Source organism: Trifolium pratense, linkage group LG4, assembly GCF_020283565.1.
Source record: "Trifolium pratense cultivar HEN17-A07 linkage group LG4, ARS_RC_1.1, whole genome shotgun sequence".
In the NCBI taxonomy this organism is placed as follows: domain Eukaryota; kingdom Viridiplantae; phylum Streptophyta; class Magnoliopsida; order Fabales; family Fabaceae; genus Trifolium; species Trifolium pratense.
In genome coordinates this window covers 54809867-54825074 of record NC_060062.1, presented here as the reverse complement: position 1 = coordinate 54825074, position 15208 = coordinate 54809867, and the positions used below count along the sequence as shown (strand labels likewise).

Sequence of the window (15208 nt, the reverse complement as noted above, 5' to 3'; positions counted from 1 at the left end):
GGTTATCATCAACCATCTCTCCCATAAAGAGGAGTCACACAGTTTTATATCATGTTCGGATATGGGCTCCAGATCTCGGATAACATAATCCCATATTCGGCCACTTTTCATAAACATAATCCATTTTCATCAATTATTGGAATTCACATGATTCCCATAACACAATTATTCATGAATGCATGATTACTTTTAAACACATCAAATACATGACGCTATCTAGCTCGAAGCTATTCATTCACTGATGCGGAAACACAATTCCAACATCTAACACATTAGGATAACACAATATCCTATCACTCCAATCATAATTATTCATATGATAATTATCTGCATAACCATTTTTATACACATAAAGTTTCATTTACACTTATGTCATAAAATACACATCATTTCCTTAACATTGCAATTTAATGCCAAAGCATCACATTACTCACTTTAAACTGCAACTTATTGCATACACGTTTATCAATCATATAACGATTAACAATAAGTATTAACAACATCAACATGTATCAACAAACATGTAAGGATACCCTTAAACCATGTTACAAGTGCCTAATTACACTTACAAACATCAACAAAATTTGCTGTCACAGAGGCCTTCGCTAAGCGAAGCCTCAGCGAGACATGGCGAACCTCACCAGGAAGTCACCTGCTCATGGCGAGCATTGGCGAGCTTCAGCGAACATGTTCGCTACAGCGAACTCCTGGTCGCTTAGCGAACTATACCAGAAAAATATCTGTTCTTGAGTTTCAATAAGGCGGTTTAACACCCAAATCCATCCAAAATACATTATAACATGTTATAAATGCAAAGTAAACCATCAATCATGCATATATCATACATATATACATAAATACACATTCAAAAACAACCAAACACCTCCAAGCATGCAAGATCATGCATTAAATTGTATTTTTAAGCAAAAACCACAAACATAGTAAAACATCTACACATACCCATTTCCAATTCCCCAAAGTTGTTCACCTCATGTCCTAGGAGTTTACTACTCATTTTAGGATCAAAAACATTTACTTTTCATTGAGTAAATCTCTCACAAAACCCATAAGAAAATAGAGTGGAAAGAGTTTGGGAATGGAGGAATCGACATCCTCCCCTCTTTCGAATCACTCACGAATATGTAATCTAACTCTCGTACCTTAGCTCGACGAATCCACAAGCTTGCTCTTCTCTTTCTCTTTGGCTCTTGCCCTAGCTCTCAATCTTCCTTTCTCATGAAACATAAATTATGAGACTATTCATGGTTGACTTGCTACTTATAGCTCTCTCTATTCTCATGGATCAAAGCCCAATTGGCTAAGCCCAATAACCACTTACACGCCCCAAGGCCCAATCAACATAACTTCTCGCTCATTAACTTACGTTCTCGCTAAATAATTATTCGTCGCTCACTAAAATAATAAAAGCCAATTAACAAATAAAATAACATTTAATAAAATATACGAATACGAAAAATGGGTCGTTACAAATAGTATGTGATCACGGTCGTTTCGTGGTCAAATAATAATTTAAATAAAAAGTAATACAAGGCAGTTAACCTTGGTCATCTCCGAAGACTCACAATCGGCTTATCTGTATTAGAAACAATTCAAAAACTGTAAATTATGGGGGGGGTTTGGTTTGTTAACAGAACGTAAGAAAAATGTGAAATTTAATTGATTTAAAATGATCAATTCATTGGCTTAGGTAACTCGTTCTTGATTCTATCATATGGTTCACAAAGAATAAATTCGTTATATGCTTATGTTCTGGTAGATTTATAAAACCGAATTAAACAACCGTTACCAATTTTATACGAATTCCATTCAAACAAGCGTCAAATGTGTTCAACTAATCATAGGCAATAGTAAACAAGCGCTACTAATGACAGAATAATATCCTTACTGAATTCAATCAACACTTTTTGCTAAGCGCTCAAAGTTTATGTCAATTCCTATTCAATGTAATCTATGCAAGCGATAAACTAATTGAATAACACGGTGCGAATCGAATTAAAGTGATTAAGCATCATTAAATGGTCCCTTACAGTGCGTTTGGATGCTAAAATCGACAAAATAACCTAAGTATATGATAAAATCCTCATCCAAACACACTCTAAGGGACCATTTAACTAATTAAGCCATAAGTATATGATAAAATATCAAATCAAATATCATCATCATCATAAATAAAGTATCAACAACATTGTGGCTTCTCTATTTCTTTGAGTCGCGATAATTCTTCTTCCACATCGATAACAGGTATTACTACTCTTCGTTTTCTTGTCTCGGATCACAGATTCAGACATATTCTTCTTTTTCTTCTACGCTCAGCTTTTTATCCGTTAATTGTCGTCGTTTAAATTAGGGTTTCTCATCTTTTTTCATTTTGCCGTTCAATTTGTTAATTGCATCAGATATATATTTATTTATTTAAGATCTGTGAATTTAAGTTGATATTAGGGTTTCTTATATGATTTTTTGGGTTTTCAATTGCAGTTGTTGCTTTGTCACAATATGTATAACGGAATAGGGTTACAAACTCCAAGAGGGTCTGGTACCAATGGCTACATTCAGAGCAACAAGTTCTTCGTCAAGCCGAGAACTTCCAAGGTTGCTGAGAATATGAAGGGCTTTGAAGGAGATCAGGGTACTGCTGGTGTTTCCAGAAAGGCTAACAAAGAGATTCTTGAGCATGATCGTAAGCGTCAGATTCAGCTCAAACTTGTTATTCTTGAAGACAAGTTAATTGATCAGGGTTATACTGATGCTGAGATCGCTGAGAAACTCGAGGAGGCTCGCAATAGCTTGGAGGCTGCAGCTGACGAAAATGATTCTAATTTGGACAAGTGAGTTTTTGGATTTTAGATATTTGCGTATGAGTATGACATATGATTCCAATTGATGAATTTGTTGGTTCTGTCATTGCTTTACCAAAATTTTTGAAGTGTATTAATTGTTAATTGGTTTTTGTTGTGCATAGCTTTTTGTTTTTGATTATGGAGAAATTATTTTTATTGGTGTTATTGTTGTTGTAGGAGATTATATATATGATTATAATTATTAATTAAAGTTGAATAGTATGTGATCACGGTCGTTTCGTGGTCAAATAATAATTTAAATAAAAAGTAATACAAGGCAGTTAACCTTGGTCATCTCCGAAGACTCACAATCGGCTTATCTGTATTAGAAACAATTCAAAAACTGTAAATTATGGGGGGGTTTGGTTTGTTAACAGAACGTAAGAAAAATGTGAAATTTAATTGATTTAAAATGATCAATTCATTGGCTTAGGTAACTCGTTCTTGATTCTATCATATGGTTCACAAAGAATAAATTCGTTATATGCTTATGTTCTGGTTGATTTATAAAACCGAATTAAACAAGCGTTACCAATTTTATACGAATTCCATTCAAACAAGCGTCAAATGCGTTCAACTAATCATAGGCAATAGTAAACAAGCGCTACTAATGACAGAATAATATCCTTACTAAATTCAATCAACACTTTTTGCTAAGCGCTCAAAGTTTATGTCAATTCCTATTCAATGTAATCTATGCAAGCGATAAACTAATTGAATAACACGGTGCGAATCGAATTAAAGTGATTAAGCATCATTAAATGGTCCCTTACAGTGCGTTTGGATGCTAAAATCGACAAAATAACCTAAGTATATGATATAATCCTCATCCAAACACACTCTAAGGGACCATTTAACTAATTAAGCCATAAGTATATGACAAAATATCAAATCAAATATCATCATCATCATAAATAAAGTATCAACAACATTGTGGCTTCTCTATTTCTTTGAGTCGCGATAATTCTTCTTCCACATCGATAACAGGTATTACTACTCTTCGTTTTCTTGTCTCGGATCACAGATTCAGACATATTCTTCTTTTTCTTCTACGCTCAGCTTTTTATCCGTTAATTGTCGTCGTTTAAATTAGGGTTTCTCATCTTTTTTCATTTTGCCGTTCAATTTGTTAATTGCATCAGATATATATTTATTTATTTAAGATCTGTGAATTTAAGTTGATATTAGGGTTTCTTATATGATTTTTTGGGTTTTCAATTGCAGTTGTTGCTTTGTCACAATATGTATAACGGAATAGGGTTACAAACTCCAAGAGGGTCTGGTACCAATGGCTACATTCAGAGCAACAAGTTCTTCGTCAAGCCGAGAACTTCCAAGGTTGCTGAGAATATGAAGGGCTTTGAAGGAGATCAGGGTACTGCTGGTGTTTCCAGAAAGGCTAACAAAGAGATTCTTGAGCATGATCGTAAGCGTCAGATTCAGCTCAAACTTGTTATTCTTGAAGACAAGTTAATTGATCAGGGTTATACTGATGCTGAGATCGCTGAGAAACTCGAGGAGGCTCGCAATAGCTTGGAGGCTGCAGCTGACGAAAATGATTCTAATTTGGACAAGTGAGTTTTTGGATTTTAGATATTTGCGTATGAGTATGACATATGATTCCAATTGATGAATTTGTTGGTTCTGTCATTGCTTTACCAAAATTTTTGAAGTGTATTAATTGTTAATTGGTTTTTGTTGTGCATAGCTTTTTGTTTTTGATTATGGAGAAATTATTTTTATTGGTGTTATTGTTGTTGTAGGAGATTATATATATGATTATAATTATTAATTAAAGTTGAATAGTATGTGATCACGGTCGTTTCGTGGTCAAATAATAATTTAAATAAAAAGTAATACAAGGCAGTTAACCTTGGTCATCTCCGAAGACTCACAATCGGCTTATCTGTATTAGAAACAATTCAAAAACTGTAAATTATGGGGGGGTTTGGTTTGTTAACAGAACGTAAGAAAAATGTGAAATTTAATTGATTTAAAATGATCAATTCATTGGCTTAGGTAACTCGTTCTTGATTCTATCATATGGTTCATGTAACACCCTAACCCATACTACCCTTAAAAACGTAATTTTAAAAACTTTTCAACAAGTGTAAAGGCAGAGTGCCACGCGGTAATTAAAACACAAGCATACACACAGAGCATCATGAAATTTAACATGAAAAGCAACAGCGGATTCATTTCAAACCAAGCATGCATATATATATACATATATATATACATAAGCCAAATTCATCCCTAAGGATGTCACTTATACAAGAACTAGCATATCAAAAGGTAACACCGATATACGATGAAATCCAAGCGTAACCCCGACTCGATGTTACATTACCAGAGCATTTACTATTTACAAACCCTAGTCAAAAGCTAGTACTAAGAGGAGTAATCTATTCTAAGTCTCCTCACCAAAAGGTACTTCAACGCCACGCTAAAACCGCAGTCTAAACGTCGGCACAGTCCTCAGCCTGAATATCTGAACCCCCAAAGGTCCAGCAAATAACACAAAGCAGAGAGTTAGAAAACATAACCGCATATCATACGAGTATAAGAAAGGTCTCACACTTTCGAACTACATCATACATATTCTAACTCACGCCAAATCATCGTACCAAACAGTTATCAATTAATAAAGTTTAGCACAGTTCAACCAGATAATGTCACATACCATTTATCAAATATATGCGCATTTACCCTAATGTATCTAATGCCAATCATTCTATGTCATGCCATCCCTAGACACGACTAATGCATGTGGTACCAATTGCCTTTTACCCCTCATGGATAAGTTAAACAGTTTTACATCTTGCCGGATTGTTCGGAACTTACCAAACCTTCATATCCCTCATGGATAAGTTAAACAGTTTTATATCCTGCTGGATAGCAGCTCTAGATCTTATGGATTCATCTAATCCGATCCTCGGCCTCCTTATGGACTCAAAAATCCATTTAAAACTATTGGAACCCAAGTTTCCAATTTCAACATATATATACATGAATGCATGTATGTTTGCACATATCATCAATATGATATTTCTAGCTCGAAGCTACTCATCATGAATGCGGGAACACAATCCTAACACATTCACTTAACATTGCAAATTAATGCCAAAACATAACATTGCTCACTTTAAGCTACAACTTATTGCATACACGTTTATCATTCATATAACGATTAACAATAAGCATTAACAGCATCAACATGTATCAACAATCATGTAAGGATACTTTTAAACCATCTTACAAGTGCCAAATCACACTTACAAACATTAACCAAAGTTGCAGGTTCAGTACTGTTCGCTAAGCGAATCCAAAGCGAACAGGTAGCGAACTCATTCGCTAAGCGAATCTCAATTCGTTGTAGCGAACTACGTCAGAGGATTACAGGTACATGGCGAACAGGTAGCGAACTCGTAGCGAACTCATTCGCTGCAGCGAACTCCTATTCGCTAAGCGAACAACACCAGAAAGAAAATCTGTTCTTGAGTTATCTAAGGCGGTTTAACACCAAATCAACTCAAAAATTCATCCAAACATGTTATAAATTCATATAAACAGCCATTCCAAACATATATGGTATCAAGGAACATTAATCATCCCTTCCAAACATCCAAATACCTCTAATAATCAAAATCATGGCAATTACTTGAGTTTTAAGTAACTTTCTCAAACTTTCCAAAAATGATCCAAACACATACATATTCTTCATGGAATCAAACTAGTGATTAACACATACAAAGTGATGATGAAAAACATCATACTCACATGCAAAAGATTAATCAAAGTCTAAAAGAAATTGAGTGGGAGAGTTCGGGAACGGAGACATAGACAATCTCCCCCCTCCTTGTCACTCAAGAATCATGAATTCTAATCTCTTACCTTAAGCAAAGATGATGATCCAAGCCTTCTCTTGCTCAAGCTTTCTCTCTTGATCCAAACCCTAGCTTAGCTCTATCTTGCTTCTACTCACTCAAACTCAAAGAAATGGATTTATGAAACTATTCATAAGTTGGACTTGCTACTTATACTACTTCTCAAGTGTCATGAACCAAGCCCAAATGGCTTAGGCCCATGCCTCTCACGCCCCTAAGCCCAAAACAAAGGTCCTCGCGCCTAATAACTTACGATCGGCTAAATAATTATTCGTTGCTCGCTAAAATAATACAAGCCAATTAATAAATAAAATAACATTTAATAAAATATACGAATACGAAAAACGGGTCGTTACAATCCTACCCCCCTTAAAAGAATTTCGCCCTCGAAATTACCTAGAAACAGATCGGGATAAGAATCTCTCATCTTGCTTTCCAACTCCCACGTCGCATTCTCACCAGCCGGTCCTCCCCACACGACTTTCACGGATGCAATCTCTTTGTTTCTCAACCTCTTCACTTCTCTACCTTCGATTCTCAAAGGCACAGTCTCAATGGTCAAGTCATCCCTCACTTGAACATCGTCCGATTCAATCACGTGTGTCGGATCAGACACATACTTGCGCAACTGTGATACATGGAAAACATCGTGCAAATTCGCCAATGATGGCGGTAATGCAATCCTATACGCAACTTTCCCAACTCGCTTCAAAATCTCAAACGGCCCAATAAACCTCGACGTCAACTTTCGCGACTTCAACGCACGTCCTACTCCAGTAGTCGATTTAACTCGTAGGAATACATGATCCCCCTCTTGGAATTCAATGTCCTTCCTCCTCTTATCATGATAACTCTTCTGTCGACTCTGAGATGCTTTCATCTTCTCACGAATCATCCGAATCTTCTCTGTTGTTTCTTGTACAATCTCTGGTCCAAGAATTGCACCTTCTCCAGTTTCATACCAACACAGAGGTGTCCTACACCTTCTCCCATACAAAGCCTCAAACGGTGCCATTCCGATACTAGAATGGTAACTGTTGTTGTATGTAAACTCTACCAACGGCAAACAAGAATCCCAATTCACGTTTTGCTCCAAAACACAAGCCCTCAACAAATCCTCTAAGGATTGTATCGTCCTCTCCGACTGACCATCTGTCTGAGGATGATAAGCTGAACTCAACCTCAACTTCGTTCCTAAAGCTTCTTGCAAGCTTTCCCAAAATCTGGAAGTAAATCTCGGATCTCTATCCGAAATAATACTTGTTGGAATACCATGTAGCTTCACAATCTGCTCCACATAAATCTCGGCCAACTTAGGCACCAAAGTACCTTTCCTGATAGCAATGAAGTGAGCACACTTCGTCAGACGATCTACCACTACCCAAATCACCTCGTTACTTTTCTTGGTCTTCGGTAAACCTCCCACAAAATCCATTGCAATGCTATCCCATTTCCATTCGGGTATAAACATTGGTTGCAACAAACCAAACGGCTTCTGATGTTCAATCTTCGATTTCTGACAAGTTAAGCATGAATAAACAAATTCAGAAATTTGCCTCTTCATTCCCGGCCACCAAAATAACTTCCTCAAATCCTGATACATCTTGGTTACTCCAGGATGTATACTCAAACCACTTCTGTGACCTTCTTCCATGATCATTCTCTTTAATTCGGGTACATCCGGTACACAAACTCTTCCTTGAAATCTCATGACTCCACTTTCGTCAATCTTGATATTGGTCTCCTTACCTTCATTGATGAGTACCATCTTCTCCATCAATCTCTTATCCGATTTCTGACGTTCTTTAATATCTTCAAGAAAAGGATTCGTCAACTTTAACATTCCTAGCTTCACACTTGTAGAAGTAACCTCGCACACAAGACTCAAGTCTCGGAATTCTTCAATCAACTCCAACTCTCTCACCATCAATGATGACATATGCAAAGTTTTCCTACTTAGTGCATCGGCCACCACATTGGCTTTTCCAGGGTGATAACTCAATTCAAAATCGTAGTCCTTTAAGAATTCGAGCCATCTTCGTTGCCTCATATTCAACTCCTTCTGGTCGAATAAGTATTTCAGACTCTTGTGATCGCTAAACACTTCAAACCTCGATCCATACAAGTAGTGTCTCCACGCTTTCAAAGCAAACACCACTGCGGCTAACTCCAAATCATGCGTTGGATAGTTCCTCTCGTGAACCTTCAGTTGCCTTGAAGCATATGCTACCACATTACCCCCTTGCATAAGCACTCCACCAAGTCCTAACTTCGAAGCATCGCAATACACGACGAACGACTCTTTGGCATCAGGTAAAATCAACACGGGTGCAGTAGTCAATCTTCTCTTGAGCTCTTGGAAACTCTTCTCACAAATACCATCCCAAACAAACGCTTGATCTTTCCTCGTCAACTTGGTTAACGGTAAAGCCAACTTCGAAAAACCTTCGATGAATCTTCTATAATAACCGGCCAAACCAAGGAAACTTCTAATCTCTGAAACAGACTCCGGCGTTCCCCACTGTGACACAGCGTCAACCTTCGCAGGATCTACCGCGATTCCTCCACTTGAAATTATATGCCCTAGGAAACTCACCTCTTTCATCCAAAATTCACACTTCGACAACTTGGCATACAACTTCTTCTCCTTCAAGACTTGTAAAACAATCCTCAAGTGCTCTTCGTGCTCTTCCTCGGATCTTGAGTAAATCAAAATGTCGTCAATGAACACCACCACGAATCTATCCAAAAATGAATGGAAAATTCGGTTCATATACTCCATGAAAACTCCAGGTGCATTGGTCACACCAAACGGCATAACTGAATACTCGTAGTGCCCATACCTCGTCCTAAATGCAGTCTTAGGTATATCTTCCGTCTTCACTCTAATCTGATGGTATCCAGATCTCAAATCTATCTTACTAAACACACAAGCTCCAACTAGTTGATCCATCAAATCGTCTATCCTCGGAAGTGGATATTTATTCTTAATCGTCACTTTGTTCAACTGACGATAGTCTATACATAATCTCATGCTTCCATCTTTCTTCTTCACAAGCAATACCGGCGCTCCCCATGGCGAAACACTCGGTCGAACAAACCTCTTCTCAAGCAGCTCTTCAAGTTGCTTCTTCAACTCATTCAACTCTGACGCTGACATTCGATACGGCGCCATCGATATCGGGCTAGTTCCAGGTACTAGGTCGATAGAAAACTCTACCTCTCTCTTCGGAGGCACGTCAGATATATCATCCGGAAACACATCTGGGAATTCACAAACGATCGGTAACTCTTCTATCTTAACTCCTCCTTCGAGTTTCAATGATGCAAACATCATGAACATCTCGGCATGTTCTCTCAACGCTTCCGATACTTCCTTCGCGCTCATCAAATGCAAGTTCTCCTCCGGCTTCGGAAAAACAACGGCCTTCTCACGACAGTTGATATGAATCCGGTTGAAGATTAACCAATTCATACCAAAAATCACATCCATACCACTAAGTGGAATACATACTAAATCCATACCAAAGTGCTTATCAAAAATGGTTACGGGGCAGTTACGACATACTTGTCGGGTAATCACTGAACCATTAGCAGGAGTTTCTATTTCCATCCTACCCATCATATCCGTTAAAGGAATACTAAGACGCTTCGCACAATCCAAAGAAATAAAAGAATGCGTCGCTCCCGTATCTATAATCGCAATTAAAGGAGTGTCATAGATGAAACACGTACCTCTAATGAGATTGTCCTCAAGGCTAGCATCCTCTCCACTCAAAGCAAACACCTTGCCCATCACCTTCTTGGGCTTCTTGCAGATTATACTCTTGTGGCCCTCCTCACCACAGTTGAAACAAAACACTCTTGTTCTACACGCTTCAGTTTTGTGACCTAACTTCCCACAATTCAAACACTTGTCCAATTTCTTCTGGCAATCATACGACATATGACCCCTCTCTCCACATTTGTAACAATTCCCATTCACCGGCCTCTTACCACCACTTGTATTACCCCTACCGCGGTTATCATAAGGTTTCCCGCGCTCTTGTCCTTTCCCTTTTCGGTCATTCACAGCCTTGTAGTAGTTCACCTTTGCCATACCATCTTCATCACAGATCCTACTCTTGTTCACAAGGGTCGCAAAATCCCTTATCTGCGAAAATCCAATCATATGCTTGATGTCTGGACGTAGACCACTTTCAAACTTCACACACTTGTCGTTCTCCGCTTCCAAAGTGTTGTAATGCGGGCTAAACGCACACAAAGTCTCAAACTTGACGGCATAGTCAGCTACCGTCATATTTCCCTGTTTCAATTCCATGAATTCCACCACCTTCTTGTTCTTCACATCCACAGGAAAATACTTAACCAAAAATTCTCTTTTAAACATTGCCCATGGTATAGCCATACCACCGGGTCCTAGCCTCAACTTGGCGTTCTTCCACCACACATTCGCTTCCTCACGCAACACATATGTTCCAAGGGTTGTCTTCCCTTCCTCGGAACAATCCATTGCTTCAAAAATTATTTCAAGTTCCTCCAGCCACTTGTGAGCTCCATCCGGGTTGTAACCTCCGATAAATGTTGGCGGTTTCTGCTTCATGAACCTTTCCAACCTCATCTCTACCTCTCTTCCAGGTTGATGATCTCTAACCACAATGTTGGTGAGTGCGGCCAAAGCCTCCGCAATCTGAGCATTCGTTCTCGCAGCAGCCATGATTCCTGAACGAATCACAACTAGACGTTAGAAAGTACTAACAGTGTTCCCTACACATGCTCATACGGGGAAAAGAAAAGTCCTAATTGGTTCACACGAACCGACCTGCTCTGATACCACTATTGTAACACCCTAACCCATACTACCCTTAAAAACGTAATTTTAAAAACTTTTCAACAAGTGTAAAGGCAGAGTGCCACGCGGTAATTAAAACACAAGCATACACACAGAGCATCATGAAATTTAACATGAAAAGCAACAGCGGATTCATTTCAAACCAAGCATGCATATATATATACATATATATATACATAAGCCAAATTCATCCCTAAGGATGTCACTTATACAAGAACTAGCATATCAAAAGGTAACACCGATATACGATGAAATCCAAGCGTAACCCCGACTCGATGTTACATTACCAGAGCATTTACTATTTACAAACCCTAGTCAAAAGCTAGTACTAAGAGGAGTAATCTATTCTAAGTCTCCTCACCAAAAGGTACTTCAACGCCACGCTAAAACCGCAGTCTAAACGTCGGCACAGTCCTCAGCCTGAATATCTGAACCCCCAAAGGTCCAGCAAATAACACAAAGCAGAGAGTTAGAAAACATAACCGCATATCATACGAGTATAAGAAAGGTCTCACACTTTCGAACTACATCATACATATTCTAACTCACGCCAAATCATCGTACCAAACAGTTATCAATTAATAAAGTTTAGCACAGTTCAACCAGATAATGTCACATACCATTTATCAAATATATGCGCATTTACCCTAATGTATCTAATGCCAATCATTCTATGTCATGCCATCCCTAGACACGACTAATGCATGTGGTACCAATTGCCTTTTACCCCTCATGGATAAGTTAAACAGTTTTACATCTTGCCGGATTGTTCGGAACTTACCAAACCTTCATATCCCTCATGGATAAGTTAAACAGTTTTATATCCTGCTGGATAGCAGCTCTAGATCTTATGGATTCATCTAATCCGATCCTCGGCCTCCTTATGGACTCAAAAATCCATTTAAAACTATTGGAACCCAAGTTTCCAATTTCAACATATATATACATGAATGCATGTATGTTTGCACATATCATCAATATGATATTTCTAGCTCGAAGCTACTCATCATGAATGCGGGAACACAATCCTAACACATTCACTTAACATTGCAAATTAATGCCAAAACATAACATTGCTCACTTTAAGCTACAACTTATTGCATACACGTTTATCATTCATATAACGATTAACAATAAGCATTAACAGCATCAACATGTATCAACAATCATGTAAGGATACTTTTAAACCATCTTACAAGTGCCAAATCACACTTACAAACATTAACCAAAGTTGCAGGTTCAGTACTGTTCGCTAAGCGAATCCAAAGCGAACAGGTAGCGAACTCATTCGCTAAGCGAATCTCAATTCGCTGTAGCGAACTACGTCAGAGGATTACAGGTACATGGCGAACAGGTAGCGAACTCGTAGCGAACTCATTCGCTGCAGCGAACTCCTATTCGCTAAGCGAACAACACCAGAAAGAAAATCTGTTCTTGAGTTATCTAAGGCGGTTTAACACCAAATCAACTCAAAAATTCATCCAAACATGTTATAAATTCATATAAACAGCCATTCCAAACATATATGGTATCAAGGAACATTAATCATCCCTTCCAAACATCCAAATACCTCTAATAATCAAAATCATGGCAATTACTTGAGTTTTAAGTAACTTTCTCAAACTTTCCAAAAATGATCCAAACACATACATATTCTTCATGGAATCAAACTAGTGATTAACACATACAAAGTGATGATGAAAAACATCATACTCACATGCAAAAGATTAATCAAAGTCTAAAAGAAATTGAGTGGGAGAGTTCGGGAACGGAGACATAGACAATCTCCCCCCTCCTTGTCACTCAAGAATCATGAATTCTAATCTCTTACCTTAAGCAAAGATGATGATCCAAGCCTTCTCTTGCTCAAGCTTTCTCTCTTGATCCAAACCCTAGCTTAGCTCTATCTTGCTTCTACTCACTCAAACTCAAAGAAATGGATTTATGAAACTATTCATAAGTTGGACTTGCTACTTATACTACTTCTCAAGTGTCATGAACCAAGCCCAAATGGCTTAGGCCCATGCCTCTCACGCCCCTAAGCCCAAAACAAAGGTCCTCGCGCCTAATAACTTACGATCGGCTAAATAATTATTCGTTGCTCGCTAAAATAATACAAGCCAATTAATAAATAAAATAACATTTAATAAAATATACGAATACGAAAAACGGGTCGTTACAGTTCACAAAGAATAAATTCGTTATATGCTTATGTTCTGGTTGATTTATAAAACCGAATTAAACAAGCGTTACCAATTTTATACGAATTCCATTCAAACAAGCGTCAAATGCGTTCAACTAATCATAGGCAATAGTAAACAAGCGCTACTAATGACAGAATAATATCCTTACTAAATTCAATCAACACTTTTTGCTAAGCGCTCAAAGTTTATGTCAATTCCTATTCAATGTAATCTATGCAAGCGATAAACTAATTGAATAACACGGTGCGAATCGAATTAAAGTGATTAAGCATCATTAAATGGTCCCTTACAGTGCGTTTGGATGCTAAAATCGACAAAATAACCTAAGTATATGATATAATCCTCATCCAAACACACTCTAAGGGACCATTTAACTAATTAAGCCATAAGTATATGACAAAATATCAAATCAAATATCATCATCATCATAAATAAAGTATCAACAACATTGTGGCTTCTCTATTTCTTTGAGTCGCGATAATTCTTCTTCCACATCGATAACAGGTATTACTACTCTTCGTTTTCTTGTCTCGGATCACAGATTCAGACATATTCTTCTTTTTCTTCTACGCTCAGCTTTTTATCCGTTAATTGTCGTCGTTTAAATTAGGGTTTCTCATCTTTTTTCATTTTGCCGTTCAATTTGTTAATTGCATCAGATATATATTTATTTATTTAAGATCTGTGAATTTAAGTTGATATTAGGGTTTCTTATATGATTTTTTGGGTTTTCAATTGCAGTTGTTGCTTTGTCACAATATGTATAACGGAATAGGGTTACAAACTCCAAGAGGGTCTGGTACCAATGGCTACATTCAGAGCAACAAGTTCTTCGTCAAGCCGAGAACTTCCAAGGTTGCTGAGAATATGAAGGGCTTTGAAGGAGATCAGGGTACTGCTGGTGTTTCCAGAAAGGCTAACAAAGAGATTCTTGAGCATGATCGTAAGCGTCAGATTCAGCTCAAACTTGTTATTCTTGAAGACAAGTTAATTGATCAGGGTTATACTGATGCTGAGATCGCTGAGAAACTCGAGGAGGCTCGCAATAGCTTGGAGGCTGCAGCTGACGAAAATGATTCTAATTTGGACAAGTGAGTTTTTGGATTTTAGATATTTGCGTATGAGTATGACATATGATTCCAATTGATGAATTTGTTGGTTCTGTCATTGCTTTACCAAAATTTTTGAAGTGTATTAATTGTTAATTGGTTTTTGTTGTGCATAGCTTTTTGTTTTTGATTATGGAGAAATTATTTTTATTGGTGTTATTGTTGTTGTAGGAGATTATATATATGATTATAATTATTAATTAAAGTTGAATAGTATGTGATCACGGTCGTTTCGTGGTCAAATAATAATTTAAATAAAAAGTAATACAAGGCAGTTAACCTTGGTCATCTCCGA

General features: G+C 37.6%; 3 protein-coding genes across 3 annotated transcripts; all 3 read left to right on the top strand.

Annotated features, from left to right (window-relative positions):
- The first annotated feature begins 2201 nt into the window (after positions 1–2201).
- LOC123923718 (pre-mRNA-splicing factor cwc-21-like) lies at positions 2202–2894 on the top strand. The gene is made up of 2 exons (XM_045976441.1): positions 2202–2262; positions 2500–2894. Exon 2 carries the CDS (start codon positions 2518–2520, stop codon positions 2851–2853), a length of 336 nt encoding a protein of 111 aa, XP_045832397.1. The 5' UTR covers positions 2202–2262; positions 2500–2517; the 3' UTR covers positions 2854–2894.
- An 893-nt stretch (positions 2895–3787) lies between these two features.
- LOC123923734 (pre-mRNA-splicing factor cwc-21-like) lies at positions 3788–4480 on the top strand. Its single transcript, XM_045976457.1, has 2 exons — positions 3788–3848; positions 4086–4480. Exon 2 carries the CDS (start codon positions 4104–4106, stop codon positions 4437–4439), a length of 336 nt encoding a protein of 111 aa, XP_045832413.1. The 5' UTR covers positions 3788–3848; positions 4086–4103; the 3' UTR covers positions 4440–4480.
- A 9767-nt stretch (positions 4481–14247) lies between these two features.
- On the top strand, positions 14248–14940 carry LOC123923721 (pre-mRNA-splicing factor cwc-21-like). Its single transcript, XM_045976443.1, has 2 exons — positions 14248–14308; positions 14546–14940. Exon 2 carries the CDS (start codon positions 14564–14566, stop codon positions 14897–14899), a length of 336 nt encoding a protein of 111 aa, XP_045832399.1. The 5' UTR covers positions 14248–14308; positions 14546–14563; the 3' UTR covers positions 14900–14940.
- Positions 14941–15208: the final 268 nt, after the last annotated feature.

Excerpts from the sequence above, each read along its gene's own strand:
- LOC123923734 (XM_045976457.1), top strand. The coding sequence starts at position 4,104 with ATGTATAACGGAATAGGGTTACAAACTCCAAGAGGGTCTGGTACCAAT.
- LOC123923721 (XM_045976443.1), top strand. The coding sequence starts at position 14,564 with ATGTATAACGGAATAGGGTTACAAACTCCAAGAGGGTCTGGTACCAAT.
- LOC123923718 (XM_045976441.1), top strand. The coding sequence starts at position 2,518 with ATGTATAACGGAATAGGGTTACAAACTCCAAGAGGGTCTGGTACCAAT.